This window comes from Podarcis gaigeae, assembly GCF_964106915.1.
Source record: "Podarcis gaigeae genome assembly, chromosome: 6".
In the NCBI taxonomy this organism is placed as follows: Eukaryota; Metazoa; Chordata; class Lepidosauria; order Squamata; family Lacertidae; genus Podarcis; species Podarcis gaigeae.
The window spans coordinates 7,393,078-7,420,384 of NC_139682.1; the positions used below are offsets into that span (position 1 = coordinate 7,393,078).

The 27,307-nt window shown below is 44.8% G+C and overlaps 1 protein-coding gene across 6 annotated transcripts in view; it reads left to right on the top strand.

The window, feature by feature from the left end:
* MYT1 (myelin transcription factor 1) overlaps positions 1-27,307 on the top strand; it is a 171,587-nt gene that overhangs the window by 104,030 nt on the left and 40,250 nt on the right. For 2 of the 6 annotated variants that reach the window (XM_083744142.1, XM_083744145.1), the window contains exons 11-16: positions 1,737-1,951; positions 5,677-5,882; positions 7,998-8,267; positions 12,977-13,131; positions 22,333-22,395; positions 22,582-22,650. In XM_083744142.1, coding sequence (XP_083600268.1) covers positions 1,737-1,951; positions 5,677-5,882; positions 7,998-8,267; positions 12,977-13,131; positions 22,333-22,395; positions 22,582-22,650 — 978 coding nt within the window. The remainder of the gene's footprint in view (positions 1-1,736; positions 1,952-5,676; positions 5,883-7,997; positions 8,268-12,976; positions 13,132-22,332; positions 22,396-22,581; positions 22,651-27,307) is intronic. The other 4 variants (XM_083744146.1, XM_083744147.1, XM_083744143.1 and 1 more) reach the window with 3 other exon arrangements.

Consider the following 27,307-nt stretch of genomic DNA (forward strand, 5'->3'; position numbering starts at 1 on the left):
CTTCCCTCCCTCCCCCCAACCGCCACCAATAATATAATATCTCTGAAAGAACAGCAAGTCACCACTTATGCAAGTGCCAGCATATCTTGTTCCTGCTGATGCTTTTCTTACTGTCAAATGTCTCTGCAAACAGTTTTAAAAAAAGTAATTGATGTTTCTAGGCAGGGCATGGGAGGACAACGAATGGCTTCTGTAGCATCAATTAGTGCTGAGACTACAGGCCAAAGGGTTTTTCACAGTGCAGACATACTGCGTCCGTACTGATTACACTGCATTGCAAACTGACAGAGAATTACAGCTATCATATTGACATTATGAGGATGGAGGCAGAAAGCCACAATCCAATATTTCAATTTCTGTTATATTGTGAACACATCCCCAAGCCCTTTTGTTTCTTACGACTGTGTAGCTTTCGGGAGCAGAACTTGTCTCTGATTTAACGATCAGAGAGTTTAGCATGCTTGCTCGTGGAATGACTATGTTTTTGAATACATACAATCGTGATATATTTGAACAGGTAATGACGGAAGATACATGGGAAAGCAAATGTCAAAAGATTTTGAATAAATGGACGAGTTATAGGAATTGGATAGCACGGGGGGAAGCCAACCCAAGCATCCAAATTAGAATGAACAATCTGTGCACATGGTTAAAGATTTGAAGAGAGAACAATTTTGGGGAGGAGGTGTTAAAGGGGAGGGAGGAAGGGGGGGAAATTAGGATAAATGAGTAGGGACAAAACTATATACTGTTATATTAACAGTTGCCATTAATCTGATTTGAATTAATTTTATAATGAAATGTTTTTAGAATGTTGTATCATTTTACTGTTGTTAGCCACTCTGAGCCCGGCTTCGGCTGGGGAGGGCGGGATATAAATAAAATATTATTATTATTATTATTATTATTATGCAAAACTAATAGGAGGATGGTTTTGATGCATGTTATTGTTAGATTTTCGACTGAATGGCGTGGAGGTTTTTTGTAAGTTATTCGACGTCCCTGGATGAAAGTGTGATTATAAAGAATGGAAAAAAATTATTAATAAAATTTAAGAGGCACTTGGAACTATTCAAAAATAAAATAAAAATGCTTGCTCGTGCTACCCCTTCACCAGCTGACTACAGATTGTGCCAGCCAGACTAGAAACGGTAATATCACACACTCAAACACACCCCAAACCTCTTCCATCACGGGCTTATAAATTTGGAACAAACTACTACACTGTGGGTGGAATCCAGCATAGCGCAAAGTCTCTCCCACCAGATTTCTTCTTGCACAACAGAAGATTCTCCCCTTTCTTTACCCCCATGCACCCCTTAAATTTGTTCTATGGGATCCTCCAACCCTCTGGAACAAATTTGGGAGTGACATGTGATACGCAGGGATGGGGAAGAATGAATTCCTGTTGTGCAAGGGGAAATCCTTTCGCTTGACTAGACATGGTAGTTACAATCATTTTTTAAAAAAAATCTATTATAATCCTCTTGCAAAAAAAACCCCTGCACCCCTGTTTATAGTATTTCTTCCATCTCTAAATCTCTCCACGTGGTTTCACCTCTCCACAATAGATGTCATATTCTACACTCTCTGTACTCAAAGTACCCGCTGCTTTCCTTCTCACGAACAACACCGATAACTCATCTTTTGTCTTTCAAAAGCCTCCCCGCGAAATTACACCCGGAATGGAAACGTTCTGCGCAAGTCTCAGTCTCTTCTTTTCTTGTCCTCCTCAGGCCGATGTGCTTTGTGAAGCAACTGGAGGTGCCTCAGTACGGGAGCTACAGGCCCAATATGGTTCCTGCCACGCCAAGGGCCAACTTGGCCAAGGAGCTGGAGAAGTACTCCAAGGTCACCTTCGATTATGCAAGTTTTGATGCTCAGGTTTTTGGCAAACGCATGCTTGCCCCAAAGATTCAGACTAGCGAAACCTCACCTAAAGCCTTTAAATGTAAGTTGGGGCTGCTCACGGACACTGCTTTGGAATGTCCTGGAGGGTGTTTTGTTGTTTCTTGTTGGTGGTGCATAAGTCTTGCCCTGTGCTGGATCTGACCCCAAGTCGATCTGCTGTTTTCACAGAACAGCTACGAATCCCCATGGTTTACCCCACTGAACCAGGGGGTTCCATTTTGCTGTTGTGGCTAGTAGTCACTGATAGACCTGCAGTCCGTACATTAGTCTAATTCCTAAAACACAGCTAAGCTATCAGCTGTCACCAAATCCTGTGGCAATAGCTTTCATAAACTGATTACTTTTTTTGCAGAAGTTCAGCCTCTATCCTGAACCTTCTTCTGTCAATCCATTTCATTGTGCAAATCTGTGTTTTATTTATTTACAAGGGACAAATTAACTGTTACCTGCAAACATGTGTAATGCAACCCAACGGTCCTTTTTTGCCTTGAAAAAGCACCTCAGTGTAGAGTTGGTCGGTGGGGTGCTCTTTAACCCTTCCCTGGCCAGTTTCTCTATCCCACATCAACGTGTAGCCAACCACTGGGTTTCAAACAGATGTTTGTAAGTACAGGCTGATCCTGGTGAAAGTAGCCTTTGAAAATCAAGTACATAGGGTTATATCCAAATAAGTTCTAAGGACACAAGAAGAACGTGCCTGATCAGGCCAACATCCTATTCTCATGGGTAGCCCAAAAGTTGAGCCCGAACACAAGAGCATTGTCCCCTCCTGTAGGGTTGCCATATTTCAAAAAGTAGAAAGCAGGACACCTCGAAAGTTGCTGAGGTTTTTTTTTAGGAATATCCAAAGATTGTTGATCCCCAAACTGTTGAGCTTTTTTCTTTTTCTTTTTTCTTTTTTTACAAAAATGCCAAAAAAAGGCGGTTGACTTGCCTAAGATCCAGGACAAAACACCACCTTTTTGGAAATTCCCCCAGGATGTCAATACTGCCTTTGAAATCTCAGTAATGTCCAGCAAAATCTGGCAGACATATGGCAGCCCTTACCTCTTGCACAGCCATTCTCAACCTGTGGGTCCCCAGATGTTGTTGGACTACAACTCCCATCACCCCTAGCTAGCAAGGCCAGAGCTCAGGGATGATGGGAGTTGTAGTCCAACAACATCTGGGGGAACCACAGGTTGAGAACCGCTGCTCTTGCAGCTTCCAGCAAGTGGTATTCAGACACATATTGCCTCTACAGAGCATAGCCATCACAGCCTTATCCTCCAAGAATTTCGCTAATCCTCATTTAAAGCCATCCGAGTTGGTAGCCATCACTGTCTCCTTTGGACGTGAGTTCTCATACTGTATTGGCCTGAATATAAGCCGCACCCACAAATAAGCCGCACCTTTAAAATTCAGGGGGGGGAGGACAGAAAGACAATGCCTGCAAATAAGCCGCTCCCTTAAAATTCTACAGAATTTCACACCCGTTCCGTTTTACCGTATTTCTTTTTCAGCAGCGATATCGTAAAAGCCAATTTTTGTAAGGTCACAAATTTAACTTTCCACTGTCGGAATTTGGAGTGGGGAGGGAGTGCGGCTTATATTCAGGCCAATGCAGTAATTTAAATATGCAATTTGTGAAGAAATACTGCCCTATACCTATCCTGAATTTTCCAGCATACAGCTTCCTTAGCTGCCCACGAATTCTAGTGTTACAACTAGAGGAGAGAGAGGAAATGATCTAGCCACTTTTTCCATGCCTTGCGTAATTTTATAAACTCCTATCAAGTCAGCTCCTTCTCACCTTCTTGCTAAGCTAAAAAGCCCCCAAATACTGCAGCCTTTCGTTACAGGGCGGTTGACCCACCCCCTTGATGATTTCAGTTGCCAGTTTCTGAACCTTCTTGGAAACAGCCCAGTAAAATGAATGACCAACTTAAATGAGTCTACTCTGAGCAGGATTTTGTTGGATGCAATCCATTGCTCTCTCTGCACAGCCTTCCTCCTAGCTTCTGTTTGTAGCAAGATGCTGGTTATATGGAGAGAGAGAGAGACTCGTGTGAATCCTTTTGCAATTGTTCCGTTGTGGGAGATGAAAAGCTCTGTGCTTTTTTGAGGGCCAGGGGAGCATTTTGTTCCCACAAGGCAAAAACTAAATGCGTTCCGGTGGGCGAGGGAAAGAAAAAGGACAGAGAGGCGAAGCTTTCCTCTTTCCCACCCCTTTGAATTCCTCAGAGGCATCCGGCAATACAGTTTTAATGGAGAAGATTGCAGTGTTCTGGGAACTTGATGGCGCACTCAGTTAGTGGCTAAACCTTTCACCCTTAAGAGGACCTGCTCATATATTTCTCGCTCTCCTCGACAGCCCAGTTTCTTTTCACATCATTTTATACAGCAGTGTCATTGGCTAAGAAAAGATGAAGAGCCTTTCCTGGACCAGATCGAAAGGTCTAACTAGTCACGTTTCTAGTGACCAATTAGGTGCTTTGGGGAGTCCAGAAGCAGGATGTGAATAGCCCAGCCCTGCAACATTCAGTAGCCTAAGCCGGGTTTCTGATAGCCCTTGTGGCTAACACTGTTTAGGGGAGGGGAGAAAACATCCTCTGTGAATTTATCTAATCTCCTCTTAAGCGAAGCCAGCGGTCATTAGTACATCTCGTGGCAGCAAATTCTATCAACTAATTACGCGTGGTGCAAAGAAGCACATTATTTTTCCTGTCCTAAATCTACGGCTAATTGATTTCATTCAATGACCATGAGTTCGATTATCACGAAGGGAGAGAAAACATCCCACAGCCACCTGTGTGCTAGATATTTATTCCAAAGCGACAATTCCTTTTGTTTGCTTTAAATATATATATTAATATACAGTGGTACCTCTGGTTACATACGCTTCAGGTTACAGGCGCTTCAGGTTACAGATTTCGCTAACCCAGAAAAAGAACTTTGCTTCAGGATGAGAACAGAAATTGTGCTCCGGCAGCAGCAGGAGGCCCCATTAACTAAAGTGGTGCTTCAAGTTAAGAACAGTTTCAGGTTAAGAACGGACCTCCAGAACAAATTAAGTTCTTAACCCGAGGTACCACTGCATTTTTGCAAGTTCTGTATTGGTAACACGGCTGGAGTTATTACTCCTGAAATTCACTGCTCTAATTTTCAATTCTGCACAGAGTGTATTCAAGATTGTGCTGCTGAAACTTGCCAAATCCTTTCCCTACCCTCACCCCGAACTGAAATCTGAAATGAGCAGGGCCGTCTTTAGTATATGAGCCGCCGGGGTGCAAAGGTCTGCCTAGCGTCATCGTCCCCCATCCCCCCCCCCCGATTGCCAGTGGCCAGGAAGATGCTGTTCTCTGCCACCGGGCCCGAGGGAAACGCCTTCCTGCTCCAGCCCTGCCAGCGAAAGGCAGAGACCTCCCGAGTTTCCCCTTCGAGGGGGAGGACAAACCTCTAAGGGTGTCGGGAACCCAGCAGGGTTTGTCTTGTCGAGACCCCGCAACAGCGACATTGCATTCTCTTGCGTTGCCGCCCAATGGTTGCCTTTTCAGTTTTCACATTTGCTACCCCCGGCAGCGGGCACTGGCACACACCCACACCCCAGAATTCGGTGCCCGGGTGCCCCGCACCCCTTGCACCCCGGGTAAAGACGGCCCTGGAAATGAGGCTTCTGGCTCCGGAAGCCTACTGCACAGGATTGATTTTTTTTTTTATTTTTTTGCACCTGGTCCTTTGCCAACCTTCATACATCACCCCCCCTGTGTTACTCCCTTTTTGCAGCCAAACCTTTTCCAAAGGCCTCTTCCCCCGGCCACAGTCCCTCCAGCAGTTACGTGAAGAGCACTTCGTCTTCATCCACAGGCTTCGACTATTCCCACGATGCGGAAGCTGCGCATATGGCTGCCACTGCCATTTTGAACCTCTCCACTCGCTGCTGGGAAATGCCTGAGAACCTCAGCACCAAACAGCAAGATCTCCCCAGCAAGGTGAGTCTGAAATGGGCTTCTAAACCAGGTAAAAAGGTAAAGAACCCCTGACAGTTAAGTTCAGTCGCGAACGACTCTGGGCTTGCGGCGCTCATCTCACGTTGCTGGCCAAGGGAGCCAATGTTTGTCTGCAGACAGATTTTCCAGGTCATGTGGCCAGCATGACTAAGCCGCTTCTGGCGAAACCAGAGCAGCACACAGAAATAGATTTACCTTCCCACTGGAGTGGTACCTATTTATCTACTTGCACTTTGAGGTGTTTTCGCACTGCTAGGTTGGCAGGAGCTGGGACCGAGCAACAGGAGCTCACCCCATCACGGGGATTCAAACCGCCAGCCTTCTGATTTGGCAAGTCCTAGGCTCAGTGATTTAGACCACAGCGCCACCCACATCCAAACCAGAGATATGAGTAATTGAAGGGAGGGGTGTTAAAGCAGAGATTTCCAGGTGAAGAATGATTTTGGATTGTTTCCAATAGCTGGGTAGCCATGGCCAGCTATGGCCATGTCTCATATAACCACCTAACTAACTTCCAGGGGATGAGGGGCACTTGAAGTTTAGTCTCGAGTGGTAATTTTGGTGCATGTGAGGTTTGTACAGAGGAAGACCTTTATGGATTGAAATCAGCATTTTGAAATATAGTCATACCTTGGATCCCAAACACCTTGGCTCCGAACAAATTGGCTCTTGAACAATTGAAACCCAGAAGTGAGTGTTCTGGTTTTCAAATGTTCTTTTGGAAGCCGAACGTCTGATGGGTGTTCCGCGGCTTCTGATTGGCTGCAGGAGCTTCCTGCAGCCAATCAGAAGCCATGCTTTGGTTTCTGAATGTTTTGGAAGTTGAATGGACTTCTGGAATGGATTCCGTTCAACTTCCAAGCTATAACTATACACTTGGTCTTTAGCAAGACCCGAGTAACTGCTGGACTGGGTGAGGCTGAGGCAATCCTCCATATGTCAGAACTTGGGCCAATTGCACATCCCATTTAAGTTTCAGTTTGCGGGTGCTTCCAGATCCATATGGCTCAAAAACCTTTCAGTCAACTTTAATTTGTATGCTGGTGTGACCTTTATAAAGGACATTGAAGTGAGGCAGCAGGAAGTTGGAGGGATATTTCTATGGTTTGCTCAACTTTAAATGCCAAGTCAGTTATGTCCTTTGGACCAAGAAATTATAGGTAGATAAGACTTGCTTTGTCAGCATCATGCCAATACAAAATAAAATGTATGCTTGTAGAAAACTAATTCAGGAGTCAACCTGTTCAAATTTCCACTAGAAAAATATTTCCTGGACTAACACACCCCTTGTGCCAAATTCACATGGAAGCATCCTTTGAACTGGCATCGCCATGTTGGGCTTATGCATTTATCTTTTGGGATTTGCATTTACAAAGGAAGTATTGTGATTGTGCAAATCAATAGCAGTCTCAGGTATATGCCCCACCAGGAGGAACACAAGTGGTGTTTCCACTCAGCCCCTGTTGAGTTATGAGGTCACTACCAGCCATGAACTCTCCTGCAGGCAATTGTGTGGGTTTCACTGAAGTAGCCATAGCAGTCCAAAGGGACCAAATCTGCATGTAATACAGTCACCATCCACAAATCAGAACCCAAGCAGTCCACTGTGCCATAACCAGACAGATGAGGCACACTGCATTGTGGTATCGGGACAACAGGGTCAGGGCCGTCTTAAGCATATCCGGCACCGTGGTGCAAAACTCTGTCCGGCACCACACCCCATTTCCCAGAGTTTTTTTAGAGAGGATGGAACTGCCGGCGGGGCTGGAGGAGGCGGGCAGCAGCTGGAGGGCGGCTCCTCTGGCGGGGAAGAGGCAGAGGCTGGCCACAGTGCCTCCCAGCTCAGCTGGCCACTTCGTGTTGCGGTGGCCATGGCAGATGGAGGCTCCAGGTGTGGTGATGCTTCGGTGCGGCATGGTGGAGGCGGGCGAGGGCAGCGAGCTGATGCCGGGAGGTGCCACGTCCAGCCTCCACCTCTTCCAGACCTTGGTGCCCTGGCGCCCTGCGCCACTAACCTCTATGGGTAAGACGGCCCTGAACAGGGTACTGAAGGTGATTGCGAAAGCGACGTCAAGGCTGTTGTTTCCTTCATTTCAGTCAATGGACATTGAAGTGGATGAAAACGGGACTCTGGATTTAAGCATGAACAAGCACCGGAAACGGGACAGCGCCTTCCCCAGCAGCAGCAGCTGCAGCAGTAGCCCCAGCATCAAATCCCCAGATATATCCCAACGCCAAAACAGCACCAGTGCCACAAGTAGCACCATGACCTCACCCCAGTCCAGCCACACGTCCCGCCAAGATGAATGGGATGGGCCCATCGACTACACCAAACCAAATCGACAGCGGGAAGAGGAGCCAGAAGAGGTAAGTAATGGCAGGGACAAGGGCACAGCCAGGGCTGTCTTAAACATACCTGGCGCCTTGGTGCAAAGATCCCTCTAGCAGCACCCCCTTCCCAGAATTGTTTTTAGGGGGGACCCCAGGGTTGTTGACCTTTTTAAGGAAAGGTTCCCCAGAGTTGTTGACCTTTTTAAGGAAAGGTTCCCCAGAGTTGTTGACCTTTTTTTTAGGGAGCTGACACCACACTTACACATTATCTCCAACAAGCCCCCTTAGAACAAAATAAAATGAAAAGGCAGAAGAAAATCTCAATTCCAAAGTAAGACTCATTCAAGACTCAGCAGTTCTTCTAATTCATCCTCATGATTCAAATCACTACATATCAAAAAGTTAAAGCAATCACCAGTTTGTTGTTCTTTAAATAAATTGATAAAGACACAGAGAATGAAGTTCCCGGCCAATCTGTGTTTAAGTACAAAGCTGACGTTTTCAAATATTGTGGGGGGTGGGGTGGATATGGGTGTAAAGCAGTGACATCCTGAACCTAAAAAGTATCCATAACTTAGGTCACAAAGGCTGCAGCCCTAACCACTTACCTGAGAGTAAGCCCTGCTGAATCTAATAGGACCTTAAAACCCGCCCCAGTCTTTAAAGGACTTTTTGTTGGTGTTTGTTTCTTTTTAACACTAACTGCATGGAGAACACGCTCTCGAGACCAGTGGCGTAGCGTGGGTTGTCAGCACCCGGGGCAAGGCAAGTAATTTGCGCCCCCTAACCCATGGATTTGCACCCCCTAACCCATGGATTTGTGGCCCCTAACCCTAAGCCCAGATGTTGCGTCCGGTGCGGCCAGCCCCCCCTGCACCCCCCACGCTATGCCACTGCTCGAGTCCATCCTTACCTCCGAACTGAGTCCTAATGGTAGTGCGGCTCCCCTCAGCTTTCCCTTGCACCGTCCCAAATCTGAATGAATCCCTCCTCCACCTTTTTCCTCGTCAGAAGGGGCGGGGGCGATGTTCTCAGTGCCCCACCCCCTTCCCGTCCTCCCCGCCCCCTGTGCTGGGCAACTTGAGGCTCGCTTGCCATGTGGGCTTGCTCAGCAGTCCTGCTACTGCTGAGGCTGGGCAGGAGGGAGAAGGGTGCCACTGCCTCCTCTCCCAGGCAGGAAGTGAGAGAGCACGGCTAGCCGTAGGAAGAGCCGCCACCGCCGCCCAACATGCCCTCGCAGCTGTTCCTGGTCGGTCCCGGACTCCTGCTGCTGGGCGCCCCTGATGGGTGGGTGCCGTGGTTCAGGGCGCCACTAACCCTAATGGGTAAGACGGCCCTGGGCACAGCTGCACCAGTTGGGTTGCAACTTCCATCATCCCTGACCATTGGCTATGCTGTCTGAGACTGGTGGAAGCTGGAATCCAACAGCTGCTGGAGGGCACAGTGTTGGCTACCCCTGCTATCTCCAAGTGGTCTCTCCCTTCCAGAAGTGGCTAGCCATTTGCTCCAGAAAGATCCTTAGCCAGAGCATGATGGTGAGAGCCATCCTTCATTTTAAGTTCCTAGAGTTTGGTGACCAAAGCTAAACATTCCCTGAAAATCAAGACTGGGCATCTCTTCATAATGGTTAGTAGCCAGAGAGAGACCTGTTTTCCATGGCCAACTGAAAGTTTCATTTTATAAGGCATGCACAGTCCAAGACAGTGGTTGGGGATGCGCAATGCCATCTGGATTTCATTGTGAATGGACACGCACACCTCAATTACATCGTTATTTTATTTTTATTTATTGAATTTATATTTCACCCTATTCCCGGAGGTCTTAGGGTGTTTGTTCACAGATCAAAATCAAAATATAAAACCACAATATATATAATCAAAATAAAAACAACAACCCAATAAACCCCGCCCCCCCAAAAAAAACACATTTTAAAATGGCATAGGATGTCAATCAAATCAACCAAAGGCCTGGTTAAGAAGGAACGTTTTTGTCTGGCGCCTAAAGGTGTATAATGAAGGCGCCAGGTGAACTTCCCTGGTGAGAGCATTCTATAGATGGGGAGCCACTGCAGAGAAGGCCCCGTTCTCGTGTTGCCACCCTCTGGACCTCTCGAGGAGGAGGCACATGCAGAAGGGCCTCGGGTTAATATCTCAGGGTCCAGGTAGGTTCATATGGAAAGAGGCGGTCCTTGAGGTATCCATTCTATGTACACATTTCCCAATCTGCCAAGAGTATCTGTTCACAGAAGCTGCTTCTTCCTTAACTTTTTGCTGGATTAGATTATCTCATCCCTCTTCGAAAGCCAGTTTATACTACTAGTCATCCCAGTGCCCCAAATTCCATCAGTTAATTGCATGGTTTGGGGAGCAGGTTGTGAAAAGAAGTTCCAACAGGCACATGAAATTCTGGACGTCAGTGACCTGTAAATTATCTTGCACCGGGAACCACATTGCTGGCTGGCTTCCTCTTTACAGTTCTTCCTATTTCCTTACTTTGCTTCCAGCGAAGTAGGAGAAAGAAGAACAGGATTCGAATTAAAGCTCGACCACTGTATTTGTCCCTTGGCTCAACCCAAAGCAACTGCATGGCTTCATCACGAAAGGGGGCCATGCACACAGCTGCTGGGGAAATTCACTGAAATTAACATTGCATCTGCTTGCACCACTTTTTCAGCACTTTGGAAGAAATTGTTATCTCTTCATCATCTTACTCTATTATTTTAATTTTGTTTGACAAGCACTTGGGCCTTCCTTGAAGGAAGGATTGCTATAGGACAGGCATCCCCAAATTCAGCCCTCCGGATGTTTTGGGACTACAGTTCCCATCATCCCTGACCACTGGTCCTGTTAGCTAAGGGTGATGGGAGTTGTAGTCCCAAAATATCTGGAGGGTCGAGTTTGGAGATGCCTGCTGTAGGACAAGGTGGAGACTGAGTGGTTGGCTAAAGACCACTGGTCTAGTGTAAAGAATGACATGGTCTCTCCCCTTGCACCAAGTTGCCCAGACTGATGAAGTCTTCTTCTTGGGCTTAATGACTCAGCAAGGCCAAAAAAACGCCCTGTTTACTGCCACCTACTGGCAAAAGTAGTTTCACATCTCACGCACAGGCTTTCATAAAGCGTCGTAAACTCTCTACTGAGGAAGTCAACAAGGACAGAGACTTTACAATGGATGGGTGGGAGAAGGAAAGAAATTTGATCCAGTTCACATTCAAAGGCGAAACAGTACGTCAACTGAAACACAGCTACTCTTCAGAATTTGCACTTAGCCACATTTTGTGAGACAAAGCAATGTTTCAAAAAAATAATAAAAAATGCTTATATTATGCTAAAGTGTCGAGTGCAGAAATGAATCTGTTGGTGAAAATGGCATGCAAAAATGTGTTTATCGAGAGAAATTCTCAATAACATGCTGCTGAATTTTCATGAGGGCTTTAAACAAAAACAAAAAAATCTGCATACTGCTGCCGAAATGGGAAGAACTGGATTTAAGAATGGGGAAACACAAAACTGAGAGAAGTCCGCTTCCCTTCTGGGGAGGCGGTGTTGTGGAAGGGCATCTGGGACCTCCCAGTAACCCGGCTGTGGGTGGAGGGATGCCGCCCACGTCATAGGGACTCCTGGCCGCATTACACCCCCTGGCTGGGGGGGGGGGTGCGGCCCAGGAGGCCTTGTTTCGCAATGATGGCATTCACTTTTCCGATATGAGAAATGGTATTTTGCTGGTCGATATTGTTAAGGGCATTAGAGATTGGGTGCAGGTGTGAGGGTGTTGGAGGCAAACCTTTGGGGCTTGAGTGGCGGTTGTTCTTCTTCTTCTTCTTTGGCAATCCCTCGTAGCCAAGTAAGATTGTCTTCCATAAACACGGTTTTAACAATGAGTTTGTAAGTGACTGTGGAGGCCAATTCTGGATCCACGCATCAAAGGGTATCTCGTTAAAGGGATTTGGGGTGTGGATCCTGTCCAAAGCCTGGGCGTGGGGTAGGGCCATGCTACAACCTCATCGGGGACCCTGGGGGTGCTCTTAATTGATGTATATCACAGGACTCCCCCTACCGGTGGTTTGCTCTTATGAGACTCCCTCATAAGAGTCAGGATATAGTCCAGTTTCACCCGATGCCTAAGCCAAATCGCTCACATCTGTAACCAATAAAGTTGTGGCCTGTTTTATCCCATTAACCTAAACCAGGCATAGGCAAACTCCAGCCCTCCAGATGTTTTGGAACTACAATTCCCATCATCCCTAGCTAACAAGACCAATGGTCAGGGGTGATGGGAATTGTAGTCTCAAAACATCTGGAGGGCCGGAGTTTGCCTATGCCAAACATTCATTGTCCATGTGTTTATTATCTAAGGAAAGTGCCGGACCCGGGGCCTCGCCACGCAAGTGAAATTAACCAATCTGTCCACCCCTTGTCTTTCTACTTAAAAGTGGCACTGGATTGGCAGTCGAGTACTATCTTACTTCCCAGGCTGGAATGATTATGGGAAGTTGTAAATCCACTGGCTGGAATCTCTTTTCCATCTTTCATTGTGAATGTAGAAGAGAACCAGCGTTTACCCTGAAGGGTTTCTGACTGGAAAGCTGTCCCCTTTAGCCATGGTCTCAGAGACCACCTAGGAATGTGATGATGGGCACCTGTTAGAGAATCCTCTGCAGTTTTTACAGACTGGTAGCAAAAGAGTTCTGTGCACAGCTCTGTTTTCCTTCAAACCCACCCACATCCTTCGCTGCTTTCTTGCAGTCAGAGGCTGCCGTACGTTCCTTCGCCTCTTCCGAAGTCGATGACCAAGAAGTACCTGAAGAAAACTTTGAAGAGAGGAAGTATCCTGGGGAAATCACCTTAACCAACTTCAAACTCAAATTCTTTTCCAAGGAGATCAAGAAAGAGCTACTTACGTGAGTCTTCCTACTTGGGCAGCGATGCCTTGCAGTAACATGGGGGGGGGGGGTTGGGACAACAAGAAGGAAGGGGTGATTTTGCAGGATGGGTGGATAGGGGAAATTCTTCAAGAGAAAAAAAATGTCCAAGTTGATGTTTCGTAATGGGAGGGTCTTATTTAATCCAAACACTTCAGAGCAAAAGCTTTAAAGAGAAACTTTGTGCTCCAATTATTCCTGATTGTTGAGATGATGTGACCACTCCGTACAGCCTCCTGAAACTGTGCAATTATTGAAGGAAAGGCAGAGACACTCAACTAATGCACCAGAATCTCACCATTCATTAAACCGACTATACAAACACAATTACCCCCTACTTATTTCTCTCTATGCTCAAGCTAGCCTTTCTAATGCAATAGTAGGAGGAGAAATCTTTTGCCAATCCTATCACTTTGTTTCCTTGCTTGTAAAGTGTGATGTTATACGCTGGGAGCAGCTTTTCTGAAATGCCCCAAATTGTTGGGAACATCCTATGCTGAGCAGCATCACTCAAGTGTTATGGAGTTGAGGTGGTGGATAAACGGGGGGGGGGGGGGCAGAAAGAGAGTCTGTGTGCCTGTGTGTGTGTGGAGTTCTCTAAGAAGTTCGAAATCTGAAATCCAGATTTCAATGTGTGGGTTTTCCAAATGGAAACTGGAAAACCTGTGTACTTCCCACAACTGATCGTAGCTGTAATTTGAATATTGAGCAAATTGCAGGAGGAAAATAATACCGTATTTTTCCATCTATAAGACGCCCCAATGTATAAGACAACCCCTATTTTGGGGGATTCCAATTTAGGAAAATGGGGGGAGATGGCCCCCATGTATAAGACACCCCCAAATTTTGGACATTGTTTTTTAGGAAAAAACCTAGTCTTATACATGGAAAAATATGGTAATTCTCATATCATTAGTGTATACTTCTGAGAAAATGGGGGCAGGGTTGAATTGGCTATTTACATTTTGACTTTTATGTCCTCTTAGTCAAACACTTTGTAAACAAAATGTTAGATACAAAACGAGAAAATGTAATATCACCAGCACCTGCAGAGAACACCATCTGCAAGCATTGCAAAACTGGCGAGATCCTTAAAACCTAAGACTCAACTTGAAAATTCAAATTCTGGAGTCTCCTGCTGACTCTCCATGATCTGTTCCTCAGAATCCATTCACTCCAAGGCCTTTGAGACATCAGTCTCACAGGAAAACATGATATTGATCTCAATGAGGACAGCAGAGAATGGGGAAAATGTAGAATCTCCAACTGGGTAGTGAAAGAGTTTACAAATTACTGAGCTAAATACCAGTGTCTTGAGTACTGATGAGTCACGTAATTTTCTGCAGAAATGGTGTGAGCAGTTATTTATTGCATTGGTAACCAAATTTTCTCCTTAAAGACAGGTGTAATTGATACTCACACATTTAGCATCACATCTAATTTGGTCGTAAGATCTGAGTTTTATGCTGGACTGCACCACCTAAAGGTGGGAGATTCACAAGTTTGAATCCTCACTCATATTTTTAGTATAAAAAAGACAAATATCCCTGCAAATAAAATATTAGCACAGCAAGGGAAAAGGATCCAGTGATTTATCTGACAAAATCTAATCCTACAGTATTGGAGACGCTAGGAAAATGTGGACCACATCAGTGCCTAGATGGGAGGGCACTAGGAGCTCCCAATTTTTTAAAAAATGAATAACATATCTAAACGTATAGCATGATATAAATAATATGAAAACATTCAGAGTCGTGCCAGCATTGGGTGAATAAGACCCAGGTTTTTACAAAACAGATGTAAATCTTCCCTCATATGGCATTTTTATTCCCCCCAGTATTGTGGATGGTAAACAATATCCTTTAAAAAATTTATCCTTTTAAAAATACTAACGGTAATGTACACACAATGAAAAGAAGCACATGTTTTTCAACACTTAGTAACAGAAAGGTATCAATGCTTACATGTTTATCAGTATTAATGTGACCTGGAGGTTTGGAGTGGTGTTTCTTCAAACCTAACATTAGCGATTATGAGAGCAGGAGCAGAAACTGGGTTTTAATTTGGGTTATATTAATCTTAAAGTTAATGTTGCAAATTCTCCCTGCCTGAAGCTCTGGAACAGAAACACATCATTCAGGAACTCCTGAGCCATAATCTCAAAAGTGGCAGCACTTTGCTCGCATCTAACCCTTGAGAGGGGGACGTGGGTGGCAGTGTGGGTTAAACCACAGAGCCTAGGGCTTGCTGATCAGAAGGTTGGCGGTTTGAATCCCCACGACGGGGTGAGCTCCCTGCTCAGTCCCTGCTCCTGCCAACCTAGCAGTTCAAAAACACATCAAAGTGCAAGTAGATAAATAGGTACCACTCCAGCGGGAAGGTAAATGGTGTTTCCATGTGCTGCTCTGGTTCGCCAGAAGCGGCTTCGTCATGCTGGCCATATGACCCGGAAGCTGTACGCCGGCTCCCTCGGCCAGTAAAGCGAGATGAGCACCGCAACCCCAGAGTCGTCCGCAACTGGACCTAACGGTCAGGGGTCCCTTTACCATTAGCCCTTGAGAAGAGGGACTTTATTGAACCTGCTCATTATGCAATAGCATGCAATGAAAATGGAAGTATCCCATTTCTTTGGGGAAACTCACCAAGCTCTTGTAATTGCCAGGTTGGTTTCTTAAAGAGGCCAATTTGCTTACCACAGTGGCAAACCAGTCATTTCTGAATGCCAAGGTAGCAAATCAATAAGGATGCCCATCTGCCATTACCCTTAAAGGTAAAGGGACTGGGGTTGCGGCGCTCATCTCGCTTTACTGGCTGAGGGAGCCGGCGTACAGCTTCCGGGTCTTGTGGCCAGCATGACGAAGCCGCTTCTGGCGAACCAGAGCAGCGCACAGAAATGCCGTTTACCTTCCCGCCGGAGCAGTAACTATTTATCTACTTGCACTTTGACGGGCTTTCGAACTGCTAGGTTGGCAGGAGCAGGGACCGAGCAACGGGAGCTCACCCCGTCGCGGGGATTTGAACTGCCGACCTTCTGATCGGCAAGTCCTAGGCTCTGTGGTTTAACCCACAGCGCCACCCGCGTCCCTCTCCATTACCCTTAGGGAGATCTGAAAAATGCACAGAGGAGAGTGTAATGTCAAGGAGTCCCTGGATCATCCTGTCTTCCCCATACACATTTGTCTCTTCCCAGTGATCTTTTGCTGGTAGTTGTATAATGATTTCATAGCTATTTCTGGCCCAGCAGTGGCATGGGACCCATCCCAGTCTAGCCAGTACAGCCCTCAGCTGTTCAGTAGGGATGACTTGCTTCAGGTTTCAGAAACGGTAGAGCCAGTCCCACATCAGTGTCTCCTCCCTGATACAGGGTTATTGGCAGCAGCTGGATCTGGGAAGCCAATGGGGCATTTGTGGAAGTTCAAAATGGTGGCTGGCTTGTATGGTGCCACCAGATAAGCCCATGGTCAGGAGGACAGGCAGTTAGGAGGCACCCAACAGGTGTTTGTGCTGGGTGTTCAGGCCCCACGAGAGGCCCCAAAGTGACCTTGAGTAAATGGTTTGTTCCGCCACACCTTGTTTTTCCATGCTCTCCTACAGCTCCCGCCGTACCCAAATCATGTCCCTCCCTGCATTCCTTGTATTCTTGTCTGGCTAAATAACTGACCTGACACTTTATGAGTAAGTGTCCAGTAGAATGTAGAAACAGAATGTCTACACAGTTATAGTCAACTTCTAACTCAGGGCAACGACATTATTATTTTTTATATAAATTATTATTTTTATATAAATTATTCTTTTATATATAAATGGTAAGACCATTCGAAAAGCTCACCTCTTTGCTGCAGTGCAATAACTAAGAATGTTAGCTGTGAGCCTTAGTTTCAGATCTCACCACAGCCACGATCTCACCGTGTGAGTAGACTTGGGCATGGACCCACCCACTCACCCCCAGAAATATGCGGGTAAAATTGTATACTGGAAGACTACTTGCCTTACATGGTTGCCGTAAAGATATGGGGAAATGGAAACACTTTGAAAGCTCTAAGGAACTGCATAACAGGCTAAGAAGATGTTGAGCTCCATCTTGCCATCCACCACAAAAATGGGGTGGGGTGGGGGTTAAAGGCAGCAAGCCCCTCAGAAACCCTTGTGGGTACTTTTTATTTTTAAGTATGTCTTTCCAGGAAGTGTAATCCATTAGAAATCTGATCAGAAATGGGGCAGGAGAGACTTAGGCCCACCACCCTCCAAAAAATGGGATGGGCTAGCCTTTCACATTACAGGAAACAGGAGCAGGATTGTTCCCTGCCAACACCACATCTCGTGTTTCATTCTTCATTACTTGCTAGATGTAATTAAATTGTATTTGATATGCATGCAAAAAGTAGAAATTTGTTTTCGGGGGGCAGGCCTGCATTTGAAACCTGGCTGAAATCAAAGGAAGAATTCACACCAAGACATCTCTGCTTCCGAAGAGATACTCGCTCATTCACCCGTTAATGTGCTTTGCCCCCTCTCCCCCCCCCAAAAAAAATATCCACATAATAAAAGGTACACTGAAATAAAAACTTTATGAACTGCAAAAGATATAAAAGACTTATGTTCTGGAACTTATTGAAATTGCCACTTTTCCTTCATTGAAGTCTTAATAATGTTGTAGAATTAATCTCCTTTTAAAGTTTTTGTACTGTACAATTCTAACGCTGCAAAGCACCTAAGGGGACATTTTGAAGGTCAAGGCAGAATAAAATAATGTTATAAATAAATGTGTGCTTTTCTTAGATTGGGCACAATGAAATCAAGCTGCAATTTATTTTCAGATTCGTTGTGTTGAAGGTAGATGGTGTTTTTTTAAAATGTGTAAATTATAGATAGATGATAGATGATAGTAGATAGATAGATAGATAGATAGATAGATAGATAGATAGATAGATGATAGATAGATATGCATGCCAATTATTTTTATGGATTTTACATAATGTTTAACAAATTGTCACCAAATTAATACAAATTTAAAAGCTGACTTCCCACCCCCCAGATGCCCCCTCCATTTCCCCCCCCCCTCTGTTGCTGCTTCCAATAAAATAACTTTTTCTAACTATCATTTCAAAATACATACATCCCTTCTCCCTACACATCACCTGTTCAGTTGCCAATTCCTGCTATGGCTTTTATACATTGCTATAACCTGTCCTCAGCATAGTCGGGTAGAGTAAATCCTCTTTCATCTTTACGTAATAGTCATCTGTCAATTCTGAAACGTTTCCTTCTGATACCACTTGAGAAAAACAGATCTCGCTTCCTCCCAGACAATGTACACACATTCCTCCCTAACATGGCCTTGAACATTATTATTATAATTATTATTACTATTATTATTATTAAACATGTCGGCAGATTCCCAAACTGCTGGAAGAAGTGGAAAATTACAGTGGTACCTCCGGTTGTGAACAGGATCTATTCCGGAGGTCTGGCCGGATCCCAAGGTTTTCGCAACCCAAGGTTCACTGTTCTGCGCCTGTGCGCGCAGCGAAACCCGGTCCGATACTTCCAGGTTTGCAGCTTTCGTAACATGAAGATTACATAATCAGAGGGTTACCTAAGCCGAGGTGCTACTGTATAGGATTCCTACAACGTTTTTGTTCCAAGACAGTGCAATCCAGTGGATTGGTTTTAGCAGCTGCAGCAGCCCTCTGGCATTGTGCTTCCATGTTCAGTCCGCTTTATAGGGAGAGAGAGAACTGTATTCCATTGCTGTTCACAAGCATGGATTTGGTACTTTTTTAAAAAAATGCAAGCGCTAACAATTACAAAAATCACCCATAACCCTCGTGCTGGTGCACAGTGCAGAACCCAATTGCCACAAGCAAGTAACATCTAGGAAGGAGAGGACGTTCATCCCTACGTGAGCCACCGGATTTACGTATAAGCTAAACAAGCTATAGCTTAGGGTCCCACTCTCTTGGGGGCATCAAAAAAAATTAAAGGGGGAAAAACTGGATGTATATTTCCAAAATAGAAAATAAAAAAACAAATAAAATAAAACCTACATACAGCAACAGTGTTTTGTTTGTATAGGCTCCTCCCCGCCTGCTAGCCTGCTCCCTAAAATATCCCTGGTTTGCTCATTTCTATATATAGGGTGCCTACATTCTGCATGGACTGGTTGCACGGCAACATGTGCAAATGGCTTTAGATACCTTTTACGTCCATAAATAACCATATAGCATATATTCAACAACAAAAAACAGCGACAATTTGTTGTTGACAAAGGACAGCTGGACATATAAAGGGCCCCATTACCTTCAGTAGCTTAAGGCCTCATCAAACCTAAATCTGGCCCTGGCCACCATCAAGGGTGAGAATGGAGTCCGGCTTATGCTGTGCAAGTGCTGTTGTTGTAAAGAGGCCAAAAACTGCCTTATTTGTTCCTACTGCAGATTCACACAAGTCTCACCCATCATGGCAAGCTTCTCAAATGCGATATCTCTTCCTCAGATCCACCCACCCAAATCTTGACTCGCTGCCTGTTCTTTTCCTTTTTTAAAATACCGTATTTTTCGCTCTATAAGACGCACCAGACCACATGACGCACCTAGTTTTTGGAGGAGGAAAACAAGAAAAAAAATATTCTGAATCTCAGAAGCCAGAACAGCAAGAGGGATCGCTGCGCAGTGAAAGCAGCAATCCCTCTTGCTGTTCTGACTTCTGGGATAGCTGCGCAGCCTGCATCCGCTCCATAAGACGCACACACATTTCCCCTTACTTTTTAGGAGGGAAAAAGTGAGTATTATAGAGCAAAAAATACAGTATTTTATTTTCAAATTTTATAACCCCAGAATTCATAAATTCAATGCTTTTCCAAAAAAGAAAAAAAGAAACAATATAGACTTCCCTCCTCTCCTCCCCTGGGTTCCGATCTTTTCCCACATAATTTCTTACATGTCTTTTTATCTCCAAATCCTTGTTTTCCCTCTTGTTTATCTTAATTTCCAATTATTTAATTACATAAATGTTATCTCAAACCTGCTAACATTTTAATATATTTACAGTGGTCTTTTTAATAGCCTATAAATTTCTTCCGTTCCTGCTCAAACTTTTTTCCCATCTTGATCTCTGATCTTTGTGATCATCTTTGCCATTTTGGCATAGTCCATCATCTTAGTTACCTGTTCTTCTTTTTTGGTGTCTTCTCCTGTTTCCAGTTCGGGCAAGCAGCATACATAAATAACCTTTTTAGCTCCCTAGGTATTCCATCCCCTGTTAGTGCAAGTAAAAAGGTTTCTGGTTTTTTAGCGAAGGTTACCTTAAACATTGAAGGGACGCAGGTGGCGCTGTGGGTTAAAGCCTCAGCGCCTAGGACTTGCCGATCGAAAGGTTGGCGGTTCGAATCCCTGCGGCGGGGTGCGCTCCCGCTGCTTGGTCCCAGCGCCTGCCAACCTAGCAGTTCGAAAGCACCTCCGGGTGCAAGTAGAGAAATAGGGACCGCTTACCAGCAGGAAGGTAAACGGCGTTTCCGGGTGCGGCTCTGGCTCGCCAGAGCAGCGATGTCACGCTGGCCACGTGACCCGGAAGTGTCTCCGGACAGCGCTGGCCCCCGGCCTCTTGAGTGAGATGGGCGCACAACCCCAGAGTCTGGCAAGACTGGCCCGTACGGGCAGGGGTACCTTTACCTTTACCTTTACCTTAAACATCTTTTTCAATTCATTATATATCATTTCCCAGGAGTCTTTTACTTTTCTACAGGACCACCTATCTGCTCTTTTCCTTGCTTCTCCATCCAAGCTCCTCCTGTCAGCCGTGTCAGCTTAATAGAAACTCTGTGTCCAGAGGTACCACATTGGGAACAAACAATAGGGGGATGTTCTTGTGCCCAAGCTCTGCATCCAAGCTTCCCAGAGGCATTGGGTGGACTACTGCCGTAAGCAAAATAATGAACTAGATGAAAACAAGACACCATTCTCCCAGCTCCACCTCTGGCTTAAGGAAGCAATAGGACACAATGCATGAAATTTTAGAATTTTTTAAAAGGGGGGAACTGCTGTCCATTCAGTAGCTTGCCTCCCACCACCAGTCCTTCATAAACACAACACAGGACCTGCCCCTGTGTGGCGTCCCAGCTTTATCCAAAGGGTCAAGCAGGGAGCAGGCCCGGGAAATCTCACTGCAGTTTAAAAAGTTTACAGTGGTACCTCGGTTGTCGGACGTAATCTGTTCCGGAAGACCGTTTGACTTCTGAAGCGTTCGACAACCGAGGCACAAAGGGCAGTCTGAAAAGTCAATGGAGAAAACTGAAGAAGAAAAAACTCAGCAGAAGTCGTTCGACTTCCAAGGCGCGTTCGAAAACGGAAGCGTTTACTTCCGGGTTTTCAGCGTTCCGGTTCCAAAACATTTGACAAAGGAGACGTTCGAGAACCGAGGTACCGCTGTACCGATAAAACAAGGCTGTTGTTGTTGTTTAGTCATGTCTGACTCTTCGTGACCCCATGGACCAGAGCACGCCAAGGCAGGATGTCACAAAAAGCATAGAAGCAGTCAACAGAATTAAAACTTAAGGCTGAAAATTGAGTGTTTTATTGTTTTATTGTGTTTTTTTACCTGGTGCCAAAAATACAACTGTGTAGGAACTAGGCAAACCTTTCTTGGAAAAGTATCCCATGGCTGGGAGATCAACACTGATAATGTCATTTCCATGCTAGGTACCTGCCTCACCTGAGAAAATCCTTTACTATACACCTCAATGTATAGTAGGTGCATATGGGTGCAGGCAATTCTTCAAGCGTTCTCGTCCTAAGTCTTTTAAATCATTGTATACTGATTTTATAAAAAGGAAAGGGGGGAGCAACGTGGTGGGGGGTGCCCTTAAGATGTCAGTCAGTTACATCCCCCCGCACAAAATTCCTTAGCCAGTGTATGCAATTTATATAGCTGTATATAAAAATATATATAATCCTGCTGACAAGATGCCAAATTTCCTAATCGATGGTGCTTACAAAGGAAGCGTGGTTGGACTCCTTAAAAAAAAAAATCCCTATGGTAATTTTTCTCCCCGATTTCTACAGAAGAAGGATTTTCTTCTCCCTTTTTATATTTTTAAATTTTTTTACATATGCATGAATCTTACTGGTTTCTTTAATTTTTTTTGCCACTCACGTTTTTTTCCCCATAATTATTTTTGTTCAGTTGCCCTACCCCAGGCTGTGATGGCAGCGGACACATCACGGGGAATTATGCCTCTCACCGCAGGTTAGTTGACCTTACCTACGCTATTCTTTCAGGCTCTGACAATCTCTTAAAGATCTCTCTTTTTTAAAAAAATATAAAAATAGTGTGGATACTTTGGTTCTATTTCCTCTTCCCCTTTTCTTTTACCTCCCCTACCTTTTTTTTTTTTTTTTAGCTTACCCAAATATTCTATCTCTTCTTTTTCAGCCTTTCTGGTTGCCCTCTTGCTGACAAGAGCCTCAGAAATCTCATGGCTGCACATTCTGCTGACCTCAAGTATGTTTGCGCTAAACTTGAATCTCTCTCTCCCTCTCTCTCTCTCTTTCTCTCTCTCTCTCCCCTTTTCGCTACCTCTCTGCCTTTTTCTCCCTTCCCTCTGCACTTTTCCTTTAGAAAAAGGCTAATAAGAAACCTGCCTGTGAGTTTTAAAAAAATTGATCTTAAACTGCCAATGCAAACAAAACAATATTGAGCTGGGAGATACGCAACATGTTGAATAATATTCAATTGCTGCTAGGAGATCATTGGCTTAGAATCTTCCGATACATATATTCCGTTGAACTCCAGGCAGATTTTTTATATTTTTTATTGGCTATCCTGGAGATGTGTCTTTCTTTTTTTCCCCCTCACACTTCTTTCTTCATGGTCTTTTGGAGATTGCAACATTGCCAGAAATTTTCTTGGATAATAAAGCAGTACTATTTCCCACCCCATCCCACCCCCGGACGGGTTGATTAACTTTCTGCCACAGGCTGAGAAAAAAGGGTGATTTGTGAAAGGGGGTTTCTGCAAGATTTACAGAGGGCCTTTCCTCTTTACCTGAGGAACAGCTTAGTGAAGCCCAAAATGTTCATACCGGTTCCCTCCATCTGAAGATGGCTTTCTCATCATGTTGACAACAGCAAATTAACGACCGCTCAAACTATCCGTACATACTTTATACAAAGCCAAATCAGGTGAATTGCACTTGGGCGGTATGTTAACTTTTAGGAGGATTTCTGTTTGCAAAAGAAGAATTTTAATGGGGGATCTAAGAGGAAGAAAACACATGCATTTTTCAAGGTGTGAATGTAAAGGTCTCCAGTAAGCGAGGAAAATCAGTCATTTGGTTGTATTTCCGTCAGTCCCATTTTCACATTAACGTGACTGGTTACTTCACGTGAACGGTTGTTTTAACACTTGCTTCTCAGCGGAAGTCAATTGACATGACTACTTTGAGGGCTTTATTTTTTTTCTCCATTGTGACTTTTGATGTTTTTCAGTCAGGCTGACCCTGAACTGAATGTCCAGCCATCCAATTCGACCAACCAGTACTATTCCATCAGGCATGGTTTGCCATGGTGAACTAAACTGGAATCTAGGCTAGAGTAGTTGAGAGACTTGGACTCCATTAACATTCAACCTATGGAAACAAGGGAGAAACAGTAAGAATGGATGGAGGCTGGATCCAAAAAGTGCTTTTATGTGAATCAGTTTGGAGAGAAGGGGGTATTGTGCTAAATATGCATCCATCCTAATACTAAAAAATACATGCTTGTTGGGAAATAAGCGCCATTTGGTGAAACCTAAGTAATTATTTTGGGGGGGAATGTAGCCCTCAAAATATAATTAAACAAGGGATAGTTTATTTCTAAAGTGCACTGGGATGTTTAAGAAATGAAGGTCCTCCTCTGGAATAATTCCCAAACAAGTTACCGTATTTTTCGCTCTATAGGACGCACTTTTTCCCTTCTAAAAAGTAAGGGGAAATGTGTGTGTGTGTTATGGAGCGAATGCAGGCTGCGCGGCTAAGCCCAAAGCCAAAACAGGGAGACGGAGCGCTGCGCAGCGCTCCATCTCACTGTTCTAGTTTGGGGTTAGCTGCGCAAAGCTTCCATAGGGCAGCGGGGTGAAGGCACCCCGCTGCCCTGTGGAGGCTTCAAAGGCTGTCCCCGAAGCCAGAACAGCAAGAGGCTATCCCAGAAGCCAGATCCCTCTTGCTGTTCTGGCTTCTGGGATTCAGAATTTTTTTCTTCTTGTTTCCTCCCCCCCCAAACTAGGTGCGTCCTATCATACAGTGCGACCTATAGAGCGAAAAATACGGTATTTCTTTGCACATGAACACAAAGTGCTTCCAGGGTGATTTCAGACAGATACTTATTGTGGGGCAGAGGACGGTTTAAGCCAACAACCTGCTTGCGATATCTGAACCACCCATTTGCAATATTGAGCCCCTGTCTGGAATCACCCGCAATATATGGTTAAAAAGCCAGACGCAGCTGAACTGTGCTGTTGCCCAGAATGTGCCCAAATGCAGCTTGCTGCTGATTTCACCATAGCCCAATTTCATACATTGGTTCCATCTCATTTCCCCCAAAGGGTAAGTTCTTCCCAGCCTGGTAGACTTCTTTTCCCCTCAGAGATGATTGAATGATTCACTTTTATTTTATTTTTTATTTTTATTTCATTTTTAAAATACCCCACTCTTCAGCCAAAAAGGAGGGGAAACTACCCAGAGCAGTTTACAAATATCAATAAAAATACAATAATAGGACCAAAACGTCTTGACAGGATATTTAATAACACCACGAGGAAAGAGAAGCAGATCACAATTCTGTGCACATTAGAGTTCATTCTTTCATTCCAAGTCACAGTGCCTCAACCACATTAGTTTCGGTGCTTTCATTTCACTCATTCGGCAGCAAGTCATCAAATGTCAACAAAACAAGCCTTGAGAAAGCAAGTTATATACTTGCATTCAATGTTCTTCACACAGGTACGTGTGGCCCTGATTCAAATCATCCTCCAGGAACTGCCAAGTGTCTTAATACGGTGTTAATTACTCCAGAGGAGTTGTGAATAGTTGCTTGGGGAGCCTTAGTGCAAGATGAAGCATAATATAATCCCTGTGTCCCCAAATTATTGCTACCCTCAAGTCTCCCACTACGTTCCCCATTCAAGATGCTAGATGAGATTTTAGTCATCCAGCCATTTAGTCATTTAGTCCTGGAATGGTCAATGTTTTGTTACAGTTCTTTAGAACATGTCCCAAAATATTTAGCGCATTGTGGGCTGCACCTCTTCAAACTTGAAATATTTTAAGAAGTACCTGCTCTCTGCTAGCAGAAACAGCATTCTGTGCACTGTGTTCCCTTCCAATGTATTACTTTGAATCAAGAGAGTGAAATTATGGCGGTGATTGTGATTCATTACCTGCCCGTTGCCCTGAGGTCCCAGGGTGGCTCACAGCCATTTAAAATACAACATTAAAAACGGTTTAGAGAACAAATTACAGCCACCAGAATAGGGCGGGTCTTCAAAAACATACACCTCGAATGTCAAAGGCCGGGGTGCCCTTACTCAGTTGTTTCTCATTGCAAAGCTGAAATGGGAGAAAGCGTTTGGATCAAATAAGAGCAGACCTGAAACTGTGAACTGAATTAAACTCAATTTCTCCCTCACCTCACCCCGTGAGCGGAAAAGGTTTAGTATTTTGTCTTATGATCAATGCTGCATTTGTTTCCATGTATCTGTACAAATGTGTGTTCTTAGGAGCATTGCCTAATTCTGAGGATGCTGTAAGGTGTCTTTCACCTAAAGTCGGAAAAGATTACAGTCTTAGAGAAGAGAAAGGAAAAGTAAAGGGCGTGGGAAACAGATCTGTGGAGTCTGGGACTCCATCAGTATTGGGTCTGACTCATAAATGGAGATATCAACACAACTTCCACCACAGAGAAAGCCAAAATATGTTGCACAGGTAGTAGAATACTTCTTCTTCTTCGCAATCACTCATAGCTGAGTAAGATTGTCTTCCATAAACACGGTTTTAACAATGAGTCTGTAGGTGTCTGTAGAGGCCAATTCTGGATCCACACATCCTTCCACAATGGGGACATAGGTTTCTGAGTGGGAGTTGATCACAGTGTAAATAGAGCACCTTTTCTAGCTCCTCCCCCTTTTCGGGGAGAGTAGAGTAGATCCTAAAAAGCTGGTGTGCACTTGTCATTGTCAAGACTCAAAGCAGGAAATCTGATATCCACCAGTATTCCAAAACAGAGGAGGTGTGGGTGATCCAAGATCTCCCTTCCATTTTTAGTTGAAAGCAGCTGCAGATTAGGCAAGTTTAGGTCGCTTGACCTTTCATAAAGATAAAGGTAAAGGTACCCCTGACCATTAGGTCCAGTCACGGACAACTCTGGGGTTGCAGCACTCGTCTCCCTCTATAGACCGAGGGAGCCAGTGTTTGTCTGCAGACAGCTTCCAGGTCATGTGGCCAGCATGACTAAGCCACTTCTGGCGAACCAGAGCAGCGCACAGAAACGCCGTTTACCTTCCCGCTGGAACGGTACCTATTTATCTACTTGCACTTTGACATGCTTCCAAACTGCTAGGTTGGCAGGAGCAGGGACCGAGCAACAGGAGCTCACCCCGGCGCAGGGATTCGAACCGCTGACCTTCTGATCGACAAGTCCTAGGCTCTGTGGTATAGCCCACAGCGCCACCCATGTCCCCCTGACCTTTCATAGCTAGCTACAATTCAGTGACAAAGCTCCTACAATTCTACTTCAAGCATTATTACTAAAGGAAAAGATGAGAATGTGGCTACTTTGGTGGCAAATCCCAACATTTGCATCTCCTTCAACAATGGGCACCAAACGTTGCCCTCCAGTTGTTGTTGGAGACCAATTCCCAACAGCCTCAATCAGTTGTACTTCCGCAACATTTGGAGGGTTAAAACAACATTCAAAAGGCGGGAAGCAAAAAAGCACCATCCCCTTGTGAAATGAAGAATAGGTGCCCATGATATGCAGAGACAGAGTAGCAAATACTAAGAGTTATGAGTGGCAAAGCTTACATTTCTATACATCAGTGACAGTGAAGAAGCAATGAGGTGGAAATGGGAGAATGCATCGTGTTCCTCTTAAGCAACCAAGCTTAGAAATGAAACCAAATT